Genomic DNA, 26507 nt, shown 5'->3' with positions numbered 1-26507 from the left:
CCTAAACCGCCTGCATGCAACCACCACTATAAATTTCACTCCACTCGATTAGCGCCCTAAGCAACAACCGACACGTCGTCATGAATATTTTACCAAAGCCTTGAGTTAAATCAGGTTGGAGAGCAACCAGGCATGGAGGCAGGGCCAGGGTATCTCTGGGCTAGTCTGCTTGAATTGCTTGATCACTGTGTCTGGTTCTCAGTGAAAAAGCAGTCACATTCACTCACACTGCAGAGAGAGCAGACCCCAGTCATTCTGGCTCTGAAGGAGTCTCTGGCACTGATGAGCATCATATTGACCACGACCTGCAATGCCTGGGTTTAATTGAATAACGGAAAAGGCATCAACCCGGATTCCATATCTGATCTGCCTCCCTCTCCCAAGTTCTAATAAGAATGATGAACGTGCCGCAGCAGAAGGGCCATGTGTAGACTTTTATTGAATCCCACCTGGTTTAGACGTCAGGGTGTCTTTTTAAGGGGCGGCTGGGATGTTATATGGAAAACAGGATGATTCTCCAGGCCTGGGCTGGGTGAATCTCACTCCCCTCAGGGGGTCATCATGAGTCCTTTAAGATCACCCCACCCCCCCCACCCCCCACCCCCACTCACTCTCGCTCCCTCTCTCTCTCCCCCCTCTCTCTCCCTCCTCTCTCCCCCTCTCTCTCTCTCCTCTCTCTCCCCTCTCTCCCTCCCCCCTCTCTCTCTCCCCCTCCTCTCTCTCTCTCCCCTCTCCCCTCTCCCCCTCTCTCTCCTCTCTCTCTCTCCCCTCTCCCCCCTCTCTCTCTCTGTAGTTGATCTTCTTCCATCTCCCTGTTGAAACGAGTGAGTCCTCTCTCTCTCTCTCTCTCTCTCTGCTTTCTGACAGACTGTTTCTGATTGTTTCCTCTAAGACAGTGTCAGTTTCTTGTTTCCTTTGAGTATTGTAATACATGAAAATAATTATAAAGCCTTCGCCATCTTTAAAGTGTGTTCTCACATACAAAACATTCAGTTTAAATGAGAACATGGTGTTAGCTAAGCGCGATCGCAGAGTACCGGTTCCTTACAAATGTCCTCCGCCCACGTCTGGGTCGACCCACTCCCCCGTGACCCATCATCACCATGCAGGAAGTGGTGCTGGTTGTTCAACCAATGACCTCCGACCTTGCCACCAGAGAGCCAGGGAGCAAAGCAGGGGCTGGAGAGAGCCCTAGCCCTCTGATATGATGGCTCCAGGCACTGAGCTTTTGAGAACCCCATCCCCCATGGCACCCCTCTGGCCACCACTACCCAAATACATTATTCATGGCGCGATAGAAAGAGAAAAAAAGAATGGGAGAAAGGGAGGGAGAGAAACAGAACATGGAGGAGGGAAGCCACAAGGTTCAAGACCTTCTCAGATCACAAGGAACTCGTGCTTAACCTCCCTTGAAGTGGCGAGCGTGGGGATAGAGGCAGTTTCTTTTTCACGTTGGGGATGAGAGAGCGGCCGAGGGGGATCAATAGGGGATTCCCTGGTGTCTTCTGGGGGAACGCGGCACTGCAAGCCGATTGGTGGATCAATGTGGTTCCCAGGGTTCAACTCCAACAACGCCACGGCCAGCCAGTAGTCTCCTTCTCGGCGATAGGGTGATACATACAGCCGTGTGGTTGGCTGGTTGCATCGCTCTGCCCTTGGTGAATCTGCCTCAAGCGTAGCCAGCCTACGCATTGTAGCCTACATCTATTAGGGCCAAGATGCACTTACTGTATATAATGTATGTGTCTATTGAATGGCATTATCATAAAGCCTAGAAAGACTGATAACCCCCATTATGACATCTTTAGTTCTATCTGGGTCACAGATCCCCTATTCCACAAACCCCAGAACACGACTGAGGACGGTACAGCTAACAGCCCATAGAATATTAATGGTTGATATTAGCTTTGTTTGCCTTGCGTGAGGAGTGTGGGATCTCTGTCCATTCCCTGCCAAATAGACTGGATCATTGGTTATGATAGGTGATGATTAGTGAAAAGTATGTGTATGTTTTCCTTCTAGTCCTCTATGTAAATCCTCCCAGCTTCTCTCTCTCTCAGCGCAGCCTGTTAATACTAGCGCTACAGCTAATTGAATAATTGCCTGTTTTGTTTTAATCTGACAGCGTTGCCCCGGCCCCATAACAAGGCCATCATTTGTTCATCTTCTCCTGTCAGCCATAATTTAACCAGGCAGGTTGCTGGGCCGGGCGCCCCCGACAACACACGGGCAGTTCCGCTACTAGTAAACATTACCGGGGAACGCCGCTAGCGAGCCAACCGGTTGCAAGATAAATAAACACAGCCGTCGTCGGGCGGATTAATTCCGAGTGACACGGACACGGTGGATAAACTAATAATGTAGAGGGGGTAGAGGGGCCGTCCACTAGATTAAGTGTGTATCCTACCGCCGCTTCTCTGCTGTAATTATTGTTTAATTGTCATTGACCTCACAAACGGAGGTTTATCCGCATTGTTTAAAGGAGTCTGGGATGTGTAGTGACAGGGTGATCTGTCATACCTCTGGAGGGAGGAGGAACGGGGCGAGGGGGAGGGATTAATGAGGTATTACTTGGGGATGGATGGAGGGGTGGAGGGGGCAGGGCTGGAAAATACATGGGAACGAGAGGGCCAACATTAGGCTAATTGGGAGATGAGTGCCTCCTTGTAAAAAGTGCTTCTAATGGCACATTTGTTACTCACGCTGCGGCGGCGTCGCTAGACTAATGCGCTAATGCAGAGTGGGCTGCAAGAGGTGGTTAACACTACAGGGACTTTGTGTTTGTGTGCAAATATGTACATGAGCTGTCTCGGAATTTCTATCACCCAGGCTCTGAGATATGATATGTACACAGTGTGTATATATATTCACACACACACACACACACACACTAGCTATTGTGGTGTTAGACGTCATTTCTCATCTTCTAGGAAGTTAGCATTCAATTAACAAGCGGCGTTTGATTTACAAGTGAGGTTATCATTGCATATCTTTGTGTTTGAACGTGGATCGAGTCTCGCAGTTGAAGTCTATTTACATAAAAGTGCTAAAGAGTTGTTTTTGTATATAAAAGACATGAAGCCCAGTCATGATACCATCAAATAGCATTGCTTTGACTGAAATATGCAATGAAACATGTTCTTGTTCATTGTCAAATATGTTATGTTTTATTATCTGTTAATATTTATTTAGTATTTTTTGTTGCCCAGCTCTTGTGGTCTGTACTTTGATAGTGTTACCATAAAACACGTTATTGCAAAATATACTATTACATAGTATATACAGAGAGGGGTTATAAAATGGCCGAATAATAATGAGAATTTAGTGAAATAAAAAGCACATGAGGTTTCCCCCTGGACCAGGAAATGTAGTCAAGCTTCTCCCCTCATACTGTTCACTCTGGTTGGTGTGGGGTTCAGTAAATGCTAGCTTGAGTTTCTCCCTCACCCTCTCTCTCTTTCTGTCTGTCTTTCTCTCCCCCTCTCTCTATCTCTCCCTCCCTCCCTCCCTCCCTGTCTGTCTGTCCCCTCGCTCTGTCTCCATCGGTCTCTCTCTCCTTCCGTGGCCTAAGCCCCTGTTGACTGTGCTCCAGGAGCATCTGGAGCGGAGCAGAACAGTGGACGGAGGCTGGGCTGTGTGTGTTTTCCTAGCCCCCACTGCAGTACGGGCCCCTCTCTCTCTCTCTCTCTCTCTCTCTCTCCATAGCCGTAGTACTGACCTGTATCGTGATTGAACAACAAGCAGGGATGGGAGGGAAGAATATGATAAGAACATAAGCCATACTTGTCTGGGTCCGGACAGTGTTCTGAAAAGCACAATGATAAATTGCGTGTGGTGGGTTTTTAAGGGGACTAGTGGTGCCAAGTGGTGGCGTGACCTTTGAAACAGCGATGGCTGACTCTCTCCTCGGGGGTTAGGGTAAGTGAGGAACATTTATTGTTGATTAATCTGCGCAGTGTAGGTCTACCTTTTTATTGGGCATCTTCTAATTCTTAACCTACCTCTGACAAAAGTTGCTGTATTGTATTTCATTAATGTCACTTTGTAACAGTAAACAGATCCAAAATAGTACCACATATATTGGAATGTGTCATAGCTATTCCATTCTGCACCAATCATTTGGTTAGTTTGTGTCCCTTGTGCGTACGTGCCTGTTGTGTACTTGTCAGTGTATAAAGGTATGTGACCCTTATTCTATGACTCCCGTTGTACATTTAAGAGTGACTATTTCTGAGAAATTCTCTCCATTTTTTATCTTTCTGCCTAATTATACACTTTCTAATTTAACTTTTTTCAATGGAATCCGATGGAAATCCACATGCCCCAACGGCCGTGCAGCTATGAAATAATAGTGCCCAGGCTACAATTTAAAGTCATATACCTCCAGGCGAAAAACTCACACACACAGAATGAAAGTGTAAAATGTTTTTTTAATGTATATTTAACAACAAATAACCCCAGTTACTATTGATGTTCCGTCTCCCAAGGATTCATTTGGCTTCTATGTCTAAGGGCATGATGTGCAACCATTCTCCATCTACCCCCCCCCCACTCACACACACACACACACACACACACACACACACACACACACGCATGCAGACACACATGAACACACACACACACACACACTTCCTTTTCCATTCTCTCTCTCCCTCTGTCTTGTTAAACATTTATCTCGTGTTTTTCCCTTTAAGGCCTTTTGTGCTTTGTGATGTTGTATTTTTACACCCTTTTAGACTCCAGTGTTGTATCTCTGATAGATTCTGCCAGGCAGGAGAGAAGGAGCGGGGTGTGAATGGGGAACAGTACCCTAGCGTTGCTTCTAATTGTTGTGGTTGCACTGCGTCGTTCCCTTGAAGTCACACTTGACTGGGCTGCAGAGGTCCCACAGGACCATGCAGAGTAAACTGTAGTGTTTATCCCCACCACTCATATAATAAACACACAACACACAACACACACACACACACACACACACACACACACACACACACACACACACACACACACACACACACACACACCATTCACAAAGTAGCAGCTCTGTAGTGCACACAGACCCGTTTTTTCCCCGTGTGAACAAGCAATGTGGGACTTAAGTTTGAATAAAATGTCTAGATAATTTATTAGCGCTAATGTAGAATCTCATACTAACACCTGTTAAAGTCTGTCATTCAAATAAGTTGTTTAGTTGACAGGATGTGTCAATCTCTGTTAGTGATTTGCGTTCCACCCTCCCAGTACACAGTCAGAGAACCAGTGGGTTCAGAGTGGGAGACAACAGAACTGGGTCAGTATTCTGTGTATCAAAGCTCTGAGCCCGACCACAAACCCCTTCAGTTCAGGTTCAGGTCTTGCCAAGATTCCTTTCCCAGAATCCATTGCCATGTCTCGACGTTTGGCAATTGACACGCATGTTTGTTCAAAACTCGAGGCGTTTTATTTTTCTGTGGTTAATAGCACCATCTCCAAAAGAGACGGCCGCCAAGGAAAGTGCTCCTCTTGGAATAATGCTCAGAGCTCTCCCATCGGAATCATTCTGTTCTCCCAGGATGGAAACTTTGTTTCTCACGCTTCCACAGGGCTCCACAAGCACAGGGTTGGGAAACACCAAGGCCCATGTAAAATATGTCCTGTCAACATTTACTTCATTACATTTCCCGCTCCCTCCCGCCTTGTCTCCATAGGCAGTGTAAATGCAAGCACATGCGTTTTCCTCTTGACACGGTCGCACTGATAAAGTATGCCTGCTTCATTAGTATTGAATCTGATGGGAGATATGCATCCCGTAAACCTCATTAACATAAAGCACAGTAAAAGACTGACCCCAGGTCTGTTCTTAATGAGCATGATGCCAGATCGACGTCACCTCCAAAGACGCACTTAAATTAACATGGGTGTTCTTATTTTAATGTCCAAGTTGACTTAACCCCCCATAGACTGATATTCCTAACTCCATTTTACTTTGTTCATTAGATTCCCTCAGAGATAAAAGAGTAAACTACGAAAAATGGCTGCCAAGTAGCAAGGTACAATTAGTGGCTCGCGCTAATTAATCCATTCTTTCTTTTAGCAGCCTTTTCTCTCCCCGGCTGTCATCGCGGCAGTAAACATAGCGGAGCTGCGTGCCGTGCGCTGTTCTGAGGGACTCTCAGCGAGAGTTCACATCTTTCACGGGCTGTTTTTGTTAAACAGTCTCACAGCGAATAGATCAACGTCCCCAGAAATGGTTAGAATTCACAGGTACCCACTAATAGCCGACCAGCCCCACCGGCCCCACCGGTCTCCATTTGCTTTCTTTTAGACTTTATTAAACTGCCTGTTCCTCTCGCTGTGTGCCTAATGACTGTGTATGCATAACTGATGAAATGTAAAGAAGGAAGGAGAGAAAGGAGGAAGAGAAAGAGGGACAGGGAAGAGGAGGAGGGTTATTATCAGAGCTCTATTATCAATCTTTACTCGTCGCTTCAGGGGCCTCCTGAATTTCATGAGCCGATAACAACACCCCTTCCCTACTCCCTTCCTCCTCGCTCCCTCTCAACCTCAGACCGACCACAGTGATTATGCACAATCAATAACTTTTGTGTGTTTTGTCTATCTCTCTCTTGTCTTTCCATTGGGCCTCTAGGATGCTGCGGGCAAGGTGCTGGACCGCTGGTCCATTATGTCTCGGGAAGAGGAGATCATCACCCTGCAGCAGTTCCTTCGTTTCGGAGAGACCAAGTCCATCGTGGAGCTGATGGCCATCCAGGAGAAGGAAGGTCAGGCGGTCACCGTGCCCTCCTCCAAGACCGACTCAGGCATCCGGACGTTCATCGAGAGCAACAGCACAGGACGCGGCCGAAGCCCAGGCCTCCTCAACCACATGGAGACCAGCAGCCCGTCCAGCATCCACCACTTTGAGAACATCCCTAACAGTCTGGCCTTCCTGCTGCCGTTCCAGTACATCAACCCTGTGTCGGCACCCATGCTGGGCCTGCCCCCCAATGGCCTGGCGCTGGAGCAGTCGGGCCTCCGGGGCCTCCACGACCGGGACCGCGATGCCAGCCTACCCAACCAGGGCGAGCCGGTGGAGAGCAGCGAGTCCGAAGTATCCCTCAGCCCTTTCCGCAGCAGCGGTCAGAGCCCCAGCCGCATCGGAGCCCTGGGGGGCATGAACAACGCCATGGAACCCAAACAGGAGCCCAACAACCGATCATCACCCATCTCGCCCACTCCTTCCAGCCAGCCGTCCCAGCAGCAGACGGAACAACAGCAGCAAGGCCAGCAGCAGCAAGGCCAGGGGCAACCCGGGACCCCGCGGCCTAGGTCCAACTCCCTCAATGACCACCAGGCCCACCACCACTTTGTGAAGAGCGAGCAGTCCAAGAGCATCACCCACTCCTCCTTCTCCTCCAAGATGCACCGCATGCGCCGCATGGGAGCCACCTCACGCAAGGGCCGCGTGTGCTGCAACTCGTGTGGCAAGACCTTCTACGACAAAGGTACGCTGAAGATCCACTACAACGCCGTGCACCTCAAGATCAAGCACCGCTGCACCATCGAGGGCTGCAACATGGTGTTCAGCTCGCTGCGCAGCCGCAACCGCCACAGCGCCAACCCCAACCCACGCCTGCACATGCCCATGCTGAGGAACAACCGCGACAAGGACCTCATCCGTGGGTCGGGCCCAGGCACACCCGTCATCTCCAGCGCCAAGAGCGGCTTCACCCTCACCAGCCCCGGACGGCCGCCTCTGGGCTTCGCCACCCCGCCCCTGGACCCCATGCTCCAGTCACCCCTGCAGAGCCCACTGGTCTTCCCCTCCCTGAAGTCGGTGCAGCCCATCCAGCCGGTGCCCCCTTTCTACCGCACGCTGCTGTCCCCACAGCACCTGGTCAGTCCTCCAGTGTCACTGCCCACCAGCCCCATCCTGCCCTCCACCACCAACAGCACCTCTCTGATGGACCAGCAGTATCAGCTCCTGGCTGCCGCTGCGGCCGCAGCCTCCCACAACGCCCACAATATGTCCTCTGAAGGTGGGCTAATGTCCCACCACAGGCTGCCCACCCCCAGTATCCCCCAGCAGGATCCAGCTGCTGCCACCAACACAGACCCCACCCCCAAGAAGAAGCCCCGTAAGTCCAGCATGCCGGTGAAGATCGAGAAGGAGGTGATTGACGTGGCAGACGATTACGATGAGGACAAAGACGACGATGATGACGACAGCTGTCACCACCACCACCATCACCACCACCACCACCCCTCCTCCCACCTCCACCACAACAACATCAATGGAAACCGCAACAACAATAACAACAGCAGCAGCGGAGGGAACAACAACGGCCACCACAGCGGCGGGAGCGGGCACCAGTCCCCCTCCCAGGATGAGATGAGCCCAGGCCTGATGAGGGGACACCTGATGAGGCACGACCAGGACAACTGCCGGGGAGAGGGACCCGGAGGAGAGGGCGGGAGGGGCGAGAGAGGAGGCCCAGGCGGTGAGCTCCGCTGCATGGACAGCTTCACCTCCGAGGACCAGGACCATGAGAGAGACTTTGAGAACGATTCGGAGACTTCGGACTCCAAGATGTTCTACCGTGAGGAGATGATGGAGGTGGAGGAGCAGCACCAGAGGCTGAGGCTCAACTCCTCCAGGAGCTCCAGAGTGGGAGAAGGCAACAACCTGGACAAGGACCAGGAGGACCAGGAGGCCAGAGATGAGGAGGCGCAGCTGAGAAAGGAGATGGAAGACCCCAAGAGCCGCTCCTCACCCTCACCCCACCAGCCCACCATCAAGATTAAGGAGGAGCTCAACGACCCCACCTACGACATGTTCTGCATGAGCCAGTACGGCCTCTACAATGGTGGCATGGCGGCCGCCGCAGCCGCTGCCGCCAGCATGGCCGCCCTGCACGAGAGCTTCATTTCCTCCATGAGCTACGGCGCCAGCCCGCCCAAGTTCCCCTCCTCGCACTCCCCCGAGGGAGAACTGTGCACCAGCCCCAACTCCAACGACCCCAAGATCTGCTACGTGTGCAAGAAGAGCTTCAAGAGCTCCTACAGCGTCAAACTGCACTACAAGAACGTGCACCTCAAAGAGATGCACGTGTGCACAGTGTCCGGCTGCAACGCCGCCTTCCCCTCCCGACGGAGCAGAGACAGGTGAGTGTCGTACAACACACACACATACACACTAACAGTGTCTTTTTTGGCTTGCAATTGATTTTTAATTTGACTGCCTCAATTTTTCAGACGAATTATTTAAATATTAGTAGAGTATGAATGAATATTATGATACAACTGGTGTTATTAATTCATTTGTTTACTTGGAAACCCATTTGCTTTTGCGGAGGCAGCAGCTATTCTCCTGGGGTCCACAAAAAACACGACAAGTAACAAAACAAGAATTTGAGATACAACGATATACAAACAATACAACTATATATCTATACACACGCTACTGTTCAAAAGTTTGGGGTCACTTAGACATTTCCTTGTTTTTGAAAGAAACATTTTTGGGCCATTAAAATAACATCAAATTGATCAGAAATACAGTGTAGACATTGTTAATGTTGTAAATGACTATTGTAGCTGGAAACGGCAGATTTTGAATGGAATATCTACATAGGCGTTCAAAGGCCCATTATCAGCAACCATCACTTCTGTGTTCAAATGGCACATTGTGTTTGCTAATCCAAGTTTATCATTTTAAAAGGCTAATTGATCATTAGAAAACCCTTTTACAATTATGTTAGCACAGCTGAAAACTGTTGTTCTGATTAAAGAAGCAATACAACTGGCCTTTAGACTAGTTGAGTATCTGGAGCATCATCATTTATGGGTTCAATTACAGGCCCAAAATGGCCAGAAACAAAGACCCTTCTTCTGAAACTCGTCAGTCTAATCTTGTTCTAAGAAATGAAGGCTATTCTATGCGAGAAATTGCCAAGAAACTGAAGATCTCGTACAACACTGTGTACTACTCCCTTCACAGAACAGCGCACACTGGCTCTAACCAGAATAGAAAGAGGAGTGGGAGGCCCCGGTGCACAACTGAGCAAGAGGACAAGTATTTAAGAGTTTCTAGTTTGAGAAACAGATGCCTCCTAAGTCCTCAACTGGCAGCTTCATTAAATAGTATCCGCAAAACACCAGTCTCAATGTCAACAGTGAAGAGGTGACTCCGGGATGCTGGCCTTCTAGGCAGACTTCCTCTGTCCAGCATCTGTGTTCTTTTGTCCATCTTAATCTTTTCTTTTTATTGGCCAGTCTGAGATATGTTTTTTTCTTTGCATCTCTGATGCTGATGCTCCAGATACTCAACTAGTCTAAAGAAGGCCAGTTGTATTGCTTCTTTAATCAGAACAACAGTTTTCAGCTGTGCTAACATAACTGCAAAAGGGTTTTCTAATGATCAATTAGTCTTTTAAAATGATAAACTTGGATTAGCTAACACAATGTGCCATTGGAACACAGAAGTGATGGTTACTGATAATGTGCCTATGTAGATATTGCATAATTATTATTATTTACTTTTTTTTTTAAATCGGCCATTTCCAGCTATAATAGTCATTTACAACATTAATAATGTCTACACTGTATTTCCGATCAATTTGATGTTATTTTAGTGGACAAAAAATGTGCTTTTCTTTCAAATACAAGGACCTTTCTAAGTGACCCCAAACTTTTGAACGGTAGTGTGTGTGTGTGTGTGTGTGTGTGTGTGTGTGTGTATATATATATAAAATATATTTTGATTTGTTTAACACTTTTTTGGTTACTACATGAATCCATGTGTTATTTCATATTTTTGTTGTCTTCACTATTACTCCATAATGTAGAAAATAGTAAAAAATTAAGAAAAACCCTTGAATTAGTAGAATTAGTAGGTGTGTCCAAACTTTTGACTGGCACTGTATGTGTGTGTATATATACATATATATATACTAACAATTCAGGCATTCATTACAGGTAGGTTCATTACATATGTTTTGTCCTTTCATTTTGACATTACGTGATGTAATCAGAAACGTTGACAATGTTGTGGATGTATGGTGCATGTATCATTTGATTTGATATTTCATCAGTAATTGTGGAATTAGTAACGGGGAAGTTTAGGACAGTAGATTAGTTTTCTTGATGAGCTACTCAACTGCAGTGAAGTCTACTTTTTTCTTACTTAGATAGAGTGAAATTATTAAGGCGTCACCTACCATATGTTAAGTGGAACGCACCATTAGCAGAGATACGATTTATAATTTAACAGGTATACAGTGGCATCTGTTGACTGTCATGTCAAAGTTCAGAGAAGTAGGGTGTCATCGCCAGAACACACACAATCTTCCACTCTGAGATATACCCCTGTTTACCTCCCCTCACTCACCTCGTCACTGACAGGTGAGGTAGCATACATTAACGTAGACAGCGGTCTGTCAAGCCACTGCATGTATTAGCGCCCTGTTCCGGGAGGTGAGGCTAGCCACGCTTTACCTACCTGGGCTTGTTCGCACATCCACCCTATCCACACACACCCTCCCAGAATACACCCACCCACTAAAGCTAGCAGCAGGTTGACGCCAGAACACAACACATGCTGAGGCTACACAACATCAGAGTGCCCTGGGCTAGCAACTAGCATTTAGCTCTCTAAGGAATTGCTAACATTTGTTTAGTTTTTTTGTATAAGGGGATGTTTGACGTTAGACTTCGACTGGCCTAAGAGTGGTTTGAAAGTAGCCTACCAAATGCATCCGGATATTAGGGTAATTTAGGGAATTAAAACTCTCAACAACAACCCCATGATGGCATCGATAGTGACTCATTAGCATTGTTATTAGCATCATAAAAAAACGGAATTAAAGGCCTTGTGTGTGACATTGGCAGGTCTATTCCCCTGACCACCGTGTAAACAAGCATGTCCATTTGACTGAACGGTCCAGTCTCTCTTCACAGTGGGGTGTCGGTGGAAAAAGGGCCCTTGAAAGGAAATGTAAATTCATCTCCTCCCCAACGCCCCTCGAAAATAGACATGACTTCAAGTGTAACAAATGCATCTCTTTATCGCTTTAGCAGAGCCCCGCACACACACACGCCTCTGCTCCCAGTATAATGAAACATACCACATTCTAGATCTCTAGAAGAGGGGAAGCCTCACTCAACCAGCTCCTCTGGAGAAAGAGATAAAAACATGTTTTTTTGTGTTAGAGCACGCCGTGGTGACAAGTGACACTTTTTATTTAGATAAAGAGTGAGTGTGTTTTCTCCCCCTCCTAATCTAATTTGCTTCTCTGAGGAGTTTTTTCTCTAGTTTTTCTCAGAGTTGTTTTGTCTCAACAGCACCCCTCCACCCGCCTCCCCTCTTCACCCGGGGCCTTTATTAAGTTCCTTGTTTCACTGGCATCTGTTCATTCTGTTCCTGTTTGTTCATTAGCACCAAGTAAATAGAGCAGGTGACTCTGGGACTTGTTCAGGGAGGGAGGGATGGAGGCAGGGATAGAGGGAGGGGAAGAGGGGATGGAGTAGGTGGATGAGAGGAAAAAGAGGAGATGGGTTATAGTGTTAGCGGAAAAGAGAGGGGGGGTTATGGAGGAGAAGAGACAGGTAAAATAGCGTTAGCGGAGGAGAAGAGAAGGTGAAATCATGCCGCTCACCTGACGCAGCTGGTGCCGACAGCAGGGAGATGACAGGAAGTGTTATTAAAGGATGCGTTGCCGTGCGGATGCCTGTGTTTGACGCAGCCGCGGATGATGCGTTAGTTCGTTACCCTCTTTGACGAGGCTTTAGGGACAGGGAGCGCCCGGGGCACGAGAGGCCTGCTGTCTCGCATAACCACACACACACAGACACAGACACATGCTTGTGCACGTATAAACTCACACATTCCTTAAAAGCTGATGCGTTCCTACAGATGCATATAGTCTTACAGAGAGTCACTCATTTATTGTAATGTACACAGTATTTTTAATTAGTCTCTTTATTGCACTAAAATAAAATGATATTAAACAAATAGCCCTGACCTTATGGTTTGATACGATCCAAATAACAGCCTCCCCACAGCGAACAGACATCTCAACAAATGTTTAGATACTAAATGACCATGACAGAAACGCCAATGGTATCCCAACGACTCACTTCAGACATTTCTGAATGAGTGGCGAGTAAGCCGACCAATACCTGCTCAGGAGCTGGACACACATGGCCAAACTGACCATTGAGGAGGCCTAATTCAGCAGCCTATTTCCTTATTTAGTGGAAGTCAAGGTAGAACTATGAATCAGAGCCCTCCCCCTCCTGTCATCCTTCCCGACCACTGCCCCAGCTTGTCTCCCAACTATATAATTTAGCCATCCATCTTTTTTATTGGGCGCTCTCCGACATTAGCGCTCCCCACTTGTATTAGCATCTGCCGCGGCGACCCCGTAATGGCCTTTAAAAAAACACTTAACTCCGGCACTAAACGAGGAGGGGATGACAGTGGTGGGAAAAACGAATCAGTGAAAAACAGCACTAGTTAGGGTCCTCTGACTCACTCACAGTAAAGGATTTGGTTTCCAAGAGGCAGTAGGTGCTGTAGTATAGAGAGGTGCAACTGTGAGGGAGCGAGGTCAAATTAGACTGTGTTTCGTCTTCCATCTTGGCTCAAAGATGAACCCAAATGTCTTCCACAGGCTTATAGTGAAGCATGAACCTCAACCCACGCTCACAGACACGGTGTCACAGTGACTGTGGAATCTTGCCTTAGTGATGTGCGTGTGACAGTTTGACTCGATTACCAAAAACACAAGCATATAAATTCCAGAAGCGCTTTAACATAAGGCCCTGATGAATAGATAGGTGTGTAGCAGGAAGAGAGGACAATCACTGCTGTGAACATATGGATCTTAGAAGACGGTCTTAGACCAAGATGTGGGTGAGTTACACCTAAGTACACTATTGTTTCCATACGTTGTGTGTGTCCCAAATGGCAACCTATTCCCTATATAGTGCACTACTTGTGATCAGAACCCTGGTCAAAAGTAGTGCACTATATGGGAAATAGGGTGCCATTCGGGACGGATCTTTTGTGTGGCGCATAAATTCCTGGTAGCATATGGGATGTATTACTGAGACTGCCGCTCCTATGGAATAAGGAGAGAAGCGTAACAACAGAGGGGTATCGCGGGGCCAAAGGAATTGTGGGTTATTGAAGCTATAGTCAGGGCTCTGGCCGAACACCAATCAGATGTGTCCCTGGGTAATCCCTTAACTACATAATGCATGCTGCAGTGTAATTGTAGTTGTAACATGGGAAAATAATTTGGTCGTTTTCATAAGGACTTTTCCCCTCTGATAATATTATTGTGGAGGAAGGATTGGGAAACCACAACGCCCCAGACATTGGTTTGCTGCTACATAAAGTTTGAGTAGTTTCAAATTACATTATTCATAAGATTCACTACAAAATGTTACAAATTCCACAGCTAATAAGATATTATTTCTGATATTATGAAACCAATCATTATTATATTTTAGCACAAATTCAAATAATAGTAACTGTATGATTAATTAAATACATTTAATGCAATATAATCTAGTAATCTAGAATAATCTAGTAATTATATCCCAGAATAATGATATTTAATCTCAGTTAACCAAACCGTATGCCTTCTCTTCATCCCTTGTATTTGAGCTTTAGAACGTACAATTTCTCTAACAGAAACACTGTATCTGAGCCTAAATCTGTTGGGACACCCAGACATTTGTTTCCAACCAGATAATGTATGCAAACTCCAGGTCTGTAATATGCAGTGCTAATAACCAGCTTCCTCCTCTCCCCCACCACCTCTCCTCTCTCTCCTCACAGCGAGATGTTGACGTCTATACCAACAACAGGAGGTTGTCCAGGTACCTCAGCATATCCCATTAGTCAATTATTTCTCTACAGTGGAGTGACACCCCAGAGGAACGTAGGTAGGCGCATCAAACAAACGCTACCTTCAAAAGCCCCGATGTCAGAGTCAATTAGAGGGGAGGATTATAAGAACATTTGATCTACGGTATCATATTAATATTTGAGGGAAACAACAAAAAGACAATGGGAAATGACGATAGTGTCACAAGCGTTTGAATAGAGGGGGGGGACATTTTGTATCTACATGGTGACGTAGATGTAAAGATACAGATCAATGGCGTGGTTAACTAACAGGATAAACAACATAGCACACTGCTGTTCTACACACACACACACACACACACACACACACACACACACACACACACACACACACACAGCTAATATAGTACAGAGTGTCCTCTAACATCTAGCTGCTAGTTGTACATCAATACAGTAACAGTACAGTGTTTCCCTCCAGCCCCCTGGCCACCAGGCGCTCAGCTCAGAGGTAAATGATTGCATATTTATTGTGGAGGGCAGCGCAGACACACACACAGCGGTGACAGCAGCGGTAGTATGATTAACGTCTGAAAGGCGTGCCGACCAGTAATCATCGGCCTTATTATCCTCGTTAATCATATTTTCCTAAATCAACGACAGGGCCTCCCTCTCTCTTTTTCTACATGTTTATATGAAGACTCCTCCTTGTTTTATTCATTTTCATCGCTCCATCGGAGGACTCTGTCACCAGGTGCTTTCCCGCACTTATTTCCCATGATGCACTAGTGTGCGGCGGCCCCTCGTCCCCACACGGATGGAGGGATGCAGAGAGTGAAGGTTAATTACGTTTGAGAGCCACTCTCTCTCTCATCCTCCTGCCCCTCTCTCTCCTCCTCCTCCTCCCTCTCCTCCTCCTCCCCCTCTCTCTCCTCCTTCTCCCCTGCTCCCTTCAAGCAATGTGGGCCCAGTCTCTGGTAGAACTTCAGTGAAGCTGCAGTCTCTTGATTTGCCATGCTTAAACAAAGGCCTGATCATTTATAGAGAGAATGTGTTATTTAATTTAGCCACAGATCCCGAGTTCAAAATATCTACTGATGAACAGTATGTTAATGACATTACATTATGAAAGGGGACTTTTATGTTAATTTATCTTTGATACAGTTGGGTTTTGTGGATAAAGACAAAAAGATAATCAGAGAATCACTTTCAGAAGGCTTTCATTTGGAACAATAAGCGTCGCAAATATTTCACATTCTGTAAGTAATTGTAGGCTAATATAATGACAGGGCTTTGTTGATGTGATCTGTAACTTAGCCTTCTATCTAAACCTCTATGGTGCGTCTGTGGAGTCTGTGTAACCAACCCCTGAGAGGAATATTCCTTTTATGAACTTTTTTATCAAGTTTCTCCAGCTAGTATAGCTAGTAGAGAATAAAGACAGATAATGATGAATGTGTTACCCAACCCCTCGATCATCCTCCCACCTCTCCACTCCAAACCTCATCACATAGCAACCCCACATGACAGCAGAGGCAAAGAACCCATCAGCGTCAGTTTAATATGACTTCACTTTGCTCATTACGACTCATTTAGACAGTGCACACACACTCTCACACACACACACACACACACACACACACACACACACACACACACACACACACACACACACACACACACACACACACACACACACACACACACACACACACACACACACGGTACAGAGAGAAGGACAGGGCCATTGGAGGAGACGGGAGCCTAAAGATGATTAACGTTGGCTGGGACAGGCGCGTTAGCTAGCTAGCCTCTCTCTCTCTCCCCGTCTCCTCCTACTCTGCACAAACAAAATGGCCTCTCAAGAGGCCTCCCCCGTCTTTGGTCGAAGATGAGACTGTCAATTTGGTTTTCCTGCCACATTACTGGTCATCGGGGAGGGAGAGGTGGAGAAGGGAGAGAGGGAATGGAGGAGTTTGGTTTGGGGGGTAGAGGAATGGGGAAGAAGGGGAGTGAAATAGTGGTGGCAGAGTGATGGAGACAGGGAGATGGGGCAGAGGGTAAATCTGATAAATGAAGGAATCTGTATATGTCCTCTAAATGAGGAAAATCTACCCCCAAGAATATAACTGCAGACTGATCCACTTCCAGTGAATATCTTTAGAGATAGGGAGGAGATGTGTCTATCACCGGTGCAGGTGAATTCCTCCGCAAAGTCTATTCAAGCAGCCATTATTCACGCCACATTCCACAGGCTTGAACTGTTCAAAAGATGCAGATCAACAATCTATTTATTTATTTTAAACGGTAATCACTAATTGTTTGATTACTCAACACGTCTTTTTTCCCTCAGTATGTGGTCTTTGTGAATGACAGTATAACGACCAGAAGGGACATGTACATGTACAATGTAGACGGGTTGTGTGTTAGTTATTCAGTTGTGGTTTTGATGTTGTGATCTCGTATAAATGCTGATATCACAGCTGATGCAGTAGTACTTAGTAATACTGTAGTAATTCAGGGTACTTACTGCATGGCACTTAGCATGTGTTTTAACCTCATCGGTCAGGGAGCCATGGCAGACTAGAGCTTATGAGCAGTGTGGGGGTGTGGCTTTAGGGGTGGAGACATGTTGCAAAGGACCCGCCTACCTGAGCATCATCAACAGCATACGGCCCAATCACATCAACTAATGCCTGTTGGCATCCCCACTAAACTCAATCAACAAACCAATCAAATTGAATGTAATCGGTGTAACAAAATATTTCCGGACAGTATTCTACTGACTGTCTAGACCCAATTGTTTGTTTATTGGTCGTGGAAACAGTCATTTCTCCATCTACACAGGGATACATTAGGAGAGACAAGGAGTCATGACTATTTGGACCTGAAGATAACACCATCAGTGTATCAGACTGTTATCATAGGTTAAAAGAAGAGAGCTAAGAATGTTCATGAGTCTCAGAACATGGATGTACTGTATATTTTCTCTCTCTCTCTTTCACACACACACACACACACACACACACACACACACACACACACACACACACACACACACACACACACACACACACACACACACACACACACACACTTGCGTGCACAGGCACACGCGGCAGTGACAACCACAGCCAATCGATTCTCCCCGCTCCTCGATGCTGACAATGCTCAAGTGGACGGTGCTCCTGTTTGCTTCCTCTTGTAACACAGAAAGAAAGGGTCCCTCCATTCCAATGAATGTATACTATTTTTACCCTCTTGCAGGAGAATGTCCGATAGGGAACTAAATAATTAAAGGCAAGGGACCCTTTTTGACTGCATCAACCATGGCACTGCTGGTAAGCTCTACTATACATTGTGAATCCATTTGCCCTCGTCCTGTCCTGCCAAGGACGTCTGTTTTTAGTTTGTCACACCCTCCACCGTGCCCCTTGCCTTGCATGAAACCCCCTCACATTTAAAAGCACTGCTTGATATTCCTTAGTCGTTGCTTACTTTTGTTTAATTTCACTTTAAAAGTCTTGATTTCATTTGAAAAAGTCCCCTAACATGTTGTATTGTGGACAGTGGGATGTGTATACTGTGCCACCTCCATATCTGGCACCAGTTATTACTCACTTATGTTTACTTTTCTTTGTCCATTTTATTGTGCCATTTGCTGTGGTGGAGCCTGCATCCCTCCCAGTCTGAAATGGCAACTGTGGAATTGGAGGGAAGAAGCATTGAATTTGAGCTGTCAAAACACATTTTACCTCACATCTTTTGGCATGGCTTTGCAATTCAGACTGCTACACCTCACAAGCAATACCCTTTAGCCCTAGCAAGCTTTAGCAAGGCACCAGATCCAGGCTTACACTTCCTTGTTGTGAATTCGATGGCAGTGGCTATGCATTATGAGATACCACTGCTCTCTGTGTGAAAAAGCGACCATTTTTATTTCTTAAAGCGAAGGGGATACATGGGGATCATATGTTTAAAAAGGGGGGCCCGATTAAGCCACTTCCAATAGGGAGCCAGTGTGATAATGCTGTCGGAGATCTAATACGCTATCCAGTTTCCCTCGATTATCGCATTACCACAGCTCCAATCAATTGATAAACTCCCATTCAATATGGTGGAGTATTTAATTGAGTCAGAGTCTATTGGATTTGCAGCGGGGCTGTGCTAGACGTGCTGACTGTGGTAAACACCGTGGCAGGATGCTCTCGCCACACCGCGTTAGACCAGTTAGGGGAACGCTAAGAGAAGGACTGGGTAGAGTTTCTCTCACCTAAAAGGGAGGGGCATTGGAAGCCACTTCAACGTAGGTTCCTCTTGATAGGTTAAGTAAGTAAGGTAAAGAGTGAGGAGTAGTAGTTATTATTATATTGTTAGTAGTTATTTTGACTGGCGTGAGGTCAGGGGTTAGTGAAGAGGACAGGAAGAGAGGAGGGTTATTGAAAATGTAGTGACTGATACAATATCATTCAAATACTTAGAACTCCAAGCATAGGTGCATGTGTTGGGCGAGACAGAACACGTGTATTGGAATGCAAAATGTATCATCTTTCTAAAAAGATCTTTCTGAGAATGTTACCACTCCAGTCATTGTTTAAAGCGCTGAAACACCATTTTGCTTCATTTGACAACTTGTTTAGCCATTTTCTTATGAAAACGATCTCTCTCTACCTCCCCCTTCATTATGTCTTTCCACCAGGCACAGCTCCAACATCAACCTACATCGCAAACTGCTTACCAAAGAGCTGGACGACATTGTCCTGGACCCCCAACTCACGCCGCTGCCCAAGGACCTGCGCGCTGAGTTCCTGGCTAAGATCTACGCCGGGCACCACTTGGGCCTGGACGCCATGGCAGGGGCGGGCATTGGCGGCGCCAGCCTGGGGGGAGGAGGGTTGAACCGTGACGCCAGCTCCCCGGCAGGCACCGATTACCCCCACCCCCACCACCACCCCCTAAACCATCACCATCACCACCACCACCACCCCCTCCACCACCCCCACACCAACGGCTTCTACCACCGCGGTGGCCCCCCAGACGACTACATGGTGCTGGACCTGAGCACCGCGTCCAGCGTTCAGTCCAGCGGGTCAGTCCATTCATCACGCCAGTCGGACGAGGGCAGCGACGAGGGCATCCTATTGGATGACCTGGAGGAGGAGGGGGAGGAGGGAGGGGTCAGCGACAGGGAGGACTGCTCCCAGCATGCCCCGGGGCAGGCAGGGGCCGGGGGGCGGCGGGACCAGGTCGGCGAGGGAGGAGTCGGAGGAAGATCGGAGGAAGGTCTGACCGGCGCCGACCCCTCCTCCTCGCCGACCGTCCTGTCTTCCACCGGTGGCAGTGGTGGGATCCTGTGCAGCATCTGCCACAAAGTGTACAGCAACAAAGGGACCCTGCGCGTGCACTACAAGACTGTGCACCTGCGCGAGATGCACAAGTGTAAAGTGGCCGGCTGCAACATGATGTTCTCCTCGGTGCGTAGCCGCAACCGCCACTCTCAGAACCCCAACCTCCACAAAAACAACGTGCCCTTCACCACCATGGTAGACTAGCCCAACCCCCTGGCCCCCGTCTGGCCAACTCTACCCCCTTCCTCGACTCCCTCCTCACCCCAAACCATGAGCTCTTACCCCCAGGAACTACACCTTATCACCCTTAGACATCATGCACCACAGTTCTATTTCCCTTCGATGAGATCCAGTGACTATATACAGTAAGCGTTGTGACTTTTGACCTTTCCTTCTTTGGAAGAACGAGGATGAGACACTTGAAGTGTCTTTATTCCAAAAACTGGCCCTGCCGGTTTCCCATAATCCCCATTTCCTATTTCCCATATGTCTTTGTTTTTGTCCATCTCCAAAGAATCTATTCAAACTCTTATTTGTGACTGTTGCCTGCAGAAATGATAATAACAATGAAAAAAATATAAATCTTCTTGTTGTATTTGTGTAATGATAGCTTTTAAAGGAAACCCCATACAAGAGCATGACTGCTTCATTTGTAAATAATATGTCCCAAGAGGCTATTGGTGTAAAACAATTGTATTTGATGGTTGTTAGCTATTTTTTTGTTTCTCTTTTTTGTTTTTATGTTACAGTACAATACTTCCAGCGCTAAGGTAGGCAAGAAAGAGGTAGCATCTTTACTAGCTTGAAAAAAAACATTTTTAAACTGAGAAGAAACTAATGATCATGTGACTGGTTGTATCTGCTTGTTAGATATGCGGAGGTTGCCGGCATGCTTTTTTTTGGCTCCTACACCAATATCATTCTCTGTTCTTTTGTTTTTCTTATCATTTATAGCTTTTACTATACCAATTCAGTTTTTCGCACTTTGCAACTATACAAGCGGGATGTGTAATATTATTACAAGGAGGACTTTGCAATGGTTGGTTTCCGCGATGTTCGGGGTCTGATAGACGGCCACAGTGCCAAGGGGAAATGACTTAGCATACTTGTGGCAGTTTTATTTTTTTTGCACATGTTCAGTTTCAAAAACGCTATTTCACAACAAAAGACCCATATTTGTCCTGAACGAAACCCAACATCCGGCCCATTTACTCAAATAATCGTAAAGTCTAAGTATTTCTACTCTACCAGATACAGGAACGTGACTGACTACAATACAGCTGCTGTTTTTGAAGGCAGAAGATTTAGGTATTGAGGAATTTTGTTTGTGTTATTTTCATTTCAAGGAGTGTAAACCCAGTGTGTGACTGTAATATCATAGTACTTAGCTACAGAGGTTGAAGTAGGCTAATCTTTCTACTGCATGTGGTATTTGTGACCTAAAACAAGCGTTGGTTGAGTGTCCTATTATTTTATACACATTTCCATGCAAAAAATGGCCATCCTATCAGAAGTATTGTGAATGTCACATTGATTATAAAACAAAGAAATAGCCCTTAAACTGTGACCAAAACAAAAAGAAGCATTGGTTTTTAAAACAAACTATATTTTTCCGCCATACAGTTGTACTTTAACTTACACCCCATAAATTGATATGATGCACTTGAGTCTTAAGCCTTTTGCTATATTTTTTCGGTATTGATTTCCATTGCTGATTGTTAGCTTCAAACGTGAACTCTGTGAAACTCTGTCGCCATTACCTGGCTGTTTTCGGAGTTATTTGCAGCCACTTTCCTTGTTTCCATACACATCTTAAGGTACAAATATTTCAGATAACTAGGCAAAGTAGCCAGGGGAAGGAAGGGGTATTTATTGGCGAGTGATGTTATCTTGATGCAGATGTCTTGTCCAATATGAATTCCTTGTTTTTGTCCCAGAAAAGAAAAAAAGAAAGACAGATCGGTCTTCATTTTGAGTCTGTGCCCTTCAGTTGATGGTTATTATTGTGTTTTTGTCGTGTTACTATGGATGTGAAACAATTGAGAGCTCCTCTTTCTTGATTGGTGCTTATCTTAAGGGGATAAAAACGCACAGTGTTACGTGGTATACAGTATTCAAACCCCCGTTATATCCATGAAAGTGTTGGACATTTTTTTTTTTTATGACTTAAACTATTTTGCAATGGGCATGATCGACCCTTTGATGGACACGTTGGCGTAAACTCTTAAGACTTAGCTTCTCCTCTCTCCTCACTCAACCAACCTCCACAGCACTGGCAGCAGTCTTCACCCCTCTCCTCTCTCTGAAGAGAGAGAGAAAGAGCTGATCTGAGTGAAAGGGGTTGCGGAGGTGGAGGGCTGACTTGAGAGGAAGAAGGGATGACAGTGAGTATCATTAAAAATGTGCTGTTCCACCGTTACCTGGAGGCCTTCTGACGCTGATCTGTCTAATATCTCACTTGTCACTTCATTACACCGCCAGACGTGAATGTTGCTGACAGGACTGTGACGCCGACAGAGATCCAACCCGTTCTCCCGGTCTCTCTCTCTCTTTCTGTCTCTTTCACCTCTCCCTCCCTCTCTGAGAGAAACCACCCCCGCCCCCCTCCTCTTCCCCCTCAACCCACCACTCACCCCCCTCCCCTCGCCCCCTTCTCGGGTCCTATAGGGACACAGACTAATAGTGTACCCTTAAGTTGACTGGACGCCCATCGCCGTAGAAAAAGGATGTGTAATTGCCTGTTTATCCCAGGTGAAGGAAAGGTTTGTACAGGAACCTTCGGCTACTTCCTGGAGTGGCACTGAGGCGCAGCCTGCCTCATTTGCTCAGCGCACCGTACTGCACCTTACCGCCACGGGCCCAGCCGGAGAAGTACAGAAGTGTCACTCCAGGAACCCTGCTGACAGCTGTCTCTCTCTCTCTCTTCCACACACACACTCTCTCTCTCTCTCTCTCTCTCTTCCTGCTAACAGGCCAGTGGGATGACAGCAACAAGAGGACTTGTTAACCTCTGGTGATGGGCGGGAAACAAGGACACCCCGAGGCAGAGAGAGGGGGGCAGAGAGAGAGAGAGAGGGAGGGAAAAGAGAGAGAGGGAGCTCATCCACGGTCCATCATTCTATGTAATAAAGCAGGCTGTCCAGTGTTAGCATTCCAGCCTTGTCACTGCAGGGCACGCTAGCGTTTCATTAGGGAGAACAGTGGAATGTAGCATTGAGTTGGACCGCAATGGTCTGCCATGGAATGCACTGAGAGCAGTTGAGAAAGAAAGGTGGAAAGGGAAACCTAGTCAGATGTCCAACTGAACGCATTCAACTGAAATGTGTCTTCTGCATTTAACCCAACCCCTCTGAATCAGAGAGGTGCGGAAGCCCCTCTTTGAAAGTGTTCGATGGCTTACGATGAATACCGTGGATATAAAAGAACTGGGAGAAAGCTCGGGAAGGCCAATCAGTCTGGTTTGGAACGTGAGACTGTAACAAGCTAAGAGTAATCTTAACTAACGCTGCTGTAGCCAGTGACCCTTAGCCTGCGCGGTTAAACCTCACAACCTGATCTGATGACAAAAAAACTGCAGAACCCAAACTCTTAAACATTCCTCTTGTCCTATTCAATGTTGTAGACCTCTCAAGCAGCCAGGGAGCTCAATCAGTGACCTGTGTATGTTAGTGTGTGTGTTAGTGTGCCAGAGAGAGATTCAATTCCCTTACACTGACTCATCTCTAGCCCCTCTCATCTCTACACGGTGGCCATGCCAGCACGCCACGGCTTCTAGAGAGAGCTCGCAAATGAGCTGAGAAAACTGCCTTGACACGCAAAAGACTGTCCAGAACAGAATGTCCAGACTAAAGGGTAGGGAGAGAGAAAGGAGAGCAGAGGGACTGGTCTGAGAACGAAGGCGGTTTGGCCGGGACCTGCGGCAGTCACTTAACAAGGCAGGAGAGATCGAGAGAAGCAGAGAGAGCGAGAAAGCCGTGCCAGCCTTCTTGACTGTCTGGCTGGAAAGCGATGGAGCCCCCTGACCTTTCCACTCTTCTCCCTCTCCTCCTTCACAGGAGACATTACAGTACATTTTCTCCTCTCTCCTTCGAGAGGGCCTGATCCCTCAATCTCCCTCCCTCCCTCTTTCTATCCATCTTTAGCCCACTAGGATCCAGGACAGAGCCCAGTGGTCAGGCCGATGGGACCATTACGGTCCTGGCTCGGTCCCCAGGAGGAGAAGGCCTCTTAAAACCCTCACTGGCCAGCCTGAGTGGAGTGAGCCTTTAATATTTCATTAGGGGACTCGACTGCCAAATGTCAGTTTCCCCACAACACACCATCACTGAAAGAGAGAGGGAAGGAGAGAGATGACAATGGAGCAGGTGGGGTTGTCTAGTGATCCGTTATAGATCGTATACCCGTGTCCACTTTGTTTAAGTCTGTGGAGAGCAGGGTAGGACGTTAACCCAGTGTAAGTGGAGGGGGATGTTTGCGAGCTGTCTGGTTAACCTCATCCATCTTGAAAAATACATGTGGAGAGGCTCAAAAGACACATCGGAAGATTGGTGGTTTTACAGATGATACGCTGTGGTCCAACATTACCCTCGGAACTTGGTAACAGCAGTTCTACAGTAAATGATCCTGGAACAAATAAAAAACATGCAGAAATGCATAAAATGTGCTTTTTACCCATATATTGTATTTGACAAAAGAACAGCTCACAATCCTTAACATTATAGCAAGTCACCTCAAACTATTTACCAACATGCCAATCTTACTTTTTATATATAAATAAGCTCAAAAGACTTTTGTGTACATTTTCTTTTCCACAGTGATGTTTTTGTGTAGCTGTCTGGTTCTCTTTGTGCTAAACGGCTGTGTTACCGCCCTGCAACCAGAGGCCTGCATCTCAATCAACTCTTATTTTCACTGCCTGGCATAGCAGCATTGCTACAGAGTCACACCGCAAACGGCAGCATCTACAACAGGGGAAGCTTGCATCACTCTTGATTTCATAATGGTGACATTGGCAGCTTCATGAATACTGTATGTCTCCTAAACAGGTTTTTCCCATTAGCAGACTGGAGGAGAAAAAAAAGGTCCTCTTTCTTTCTTAATTGATTTTGTTTTGTTGCTTTCCTTGTATTCTTCTGTATCATAACGGTCTATGGTTTTTGCATAAAATGCATATGGGTTTTGGGATGTAAATGGAATTTTATTCATATTTTGTCCAAATACCTCTTGTAATTTGTATCAGAATTCTTGTACAATTTTTATATTAAAGATTTATCAGTCACTGGCAATCTGACGCCACGTTGCTTGTCTTTGAAAGGGATTATTTTATTTTGTGTGTGTGTGTGTGTGTGTGTGTGTGTGTGTGTGTGTGCGTGTGTGTGTGTGTGTGTGTGTGCGTGCGTGTGTGCGTGTGTGCGTGTGTGCGTGTGTGTGTGTGTGTGTGTGTGTGTGTGTGTGTGCGTGCTTTTTTCTAGGGGTAAAGGGAGGACATGTTATGAGTGGCTGGAACTTAACACCGACGGGCACAGGGACAGTCTGTCAATCAAGCCGGTCAGACAAGACACGATTTCAGCGGTTTTACTGGCCTGTTTTAATTAAGCTGTGATAAAAATCATTGGGGAAAAGGCTATCTTGACCAATTAGTGGACGATTAGATTAATGAAGTAATTTAAAGATGTACCAGTGTGAGCACTCGGGGCCAGTTTCCCAGACACTTATTAGACCTAGTCCTGGACTGAAAACACAGCCCTAGGATTAGCAGAGGAGTGGAATGGAGATACATGTGCTTTAAAAAGGGCAATGTGCTTGTCAACAATAATATTATACAGTTGGGTCTGAAATTGACACCCTTGATAAAGATGAGCAATGATGACTATATAAAATAAATAATTCAAACACTAATCTATTTTTTATGGTCCAATACTATAATAATAATAATACTATTATTCAGATAAAGAGATGTTGTTTAACAAAAAAAATTATCAAACGGTATGGGTCAACATTAATGTATACACCTAAAGGTTCATATAAATCATGTAGTCAAACGTTTAGTATTTGGTCCCATGTTCATAGCACGCAATGACTACATCAAGCTTGTGACTCTACTAACTTGTTGGATGCATTTGCAATACCTTTTGGTTGTTTCAGATTATTTTGTGCCCAATAGAAACTAAATGGTAAATAATGTAGTGTGTCATTTTGGAGTCCCTTTTATTACAAACAAAAATGTTTTCTAAAAGACTTCTACATTCATGTGAATGCTACCATGATTACAGATTATCCTAAATGAATCGTGAATAATGATGAGT

General features: G+C 46.2%; 1 protein-coding gene across 10 annotated transcripts in view; it reads left to right on the top strand.

Annotated features, from left to right (window-relative positions):
- Positions 1-25487, top strand: part of LOC106595585 (zinc finger protein basonuclin-2) — a 232447-nt gene extending 206960 nt beyond the window's left edge. For 5 of the 10 annotated variants that reach the window (XM_045716495.1, XM_045716496.1, XM_045716494.1 and 2 more), the window contains 2 exons: positions 6632-9147; positions 19554-25487. In XM_045716495.1, the coding sequence (XP_045572451.1) occupies positions 6632-9147; positions 19554-20406 (3369 nt within the window). In that variant the 3' untranslated portion in view covers positions 20407-25487. Of the gene's footprint in view, positions 1-6631; positions 9148-14827; positions 14935-18121; positions 18196-19553 lie in introns of all 10 variants that reach the window. The other 5 variants (XR_006769556.1, XR_006769555.1, XM_045716500.1 and 2 more) reach the window with 5 other exon arrangements.
- The last annotated feature ends 1020 nt before the right edge of the window (positions 25488-26507 follow it).

Source organism: Salmo salar, chromosome ssa04, assembly GCF_905237065.1.
Source record: "Salmo salar chromosome ssa04, Ssal_v3.1, whole genome shotgun sequence".
Classification (NCBI taxonomy): domain Eukaryota; kingdom Metazoa; phylum Chordata; class Actinopteri; order Salmoniformes; family Salmonidae; genus Salmo; species Salmo salar.
The sequence above is the reverse complement of the archived record's forward strand: the minus strand, read 5'-3'. Positions and strand labels throughout refer to the sequence as shown.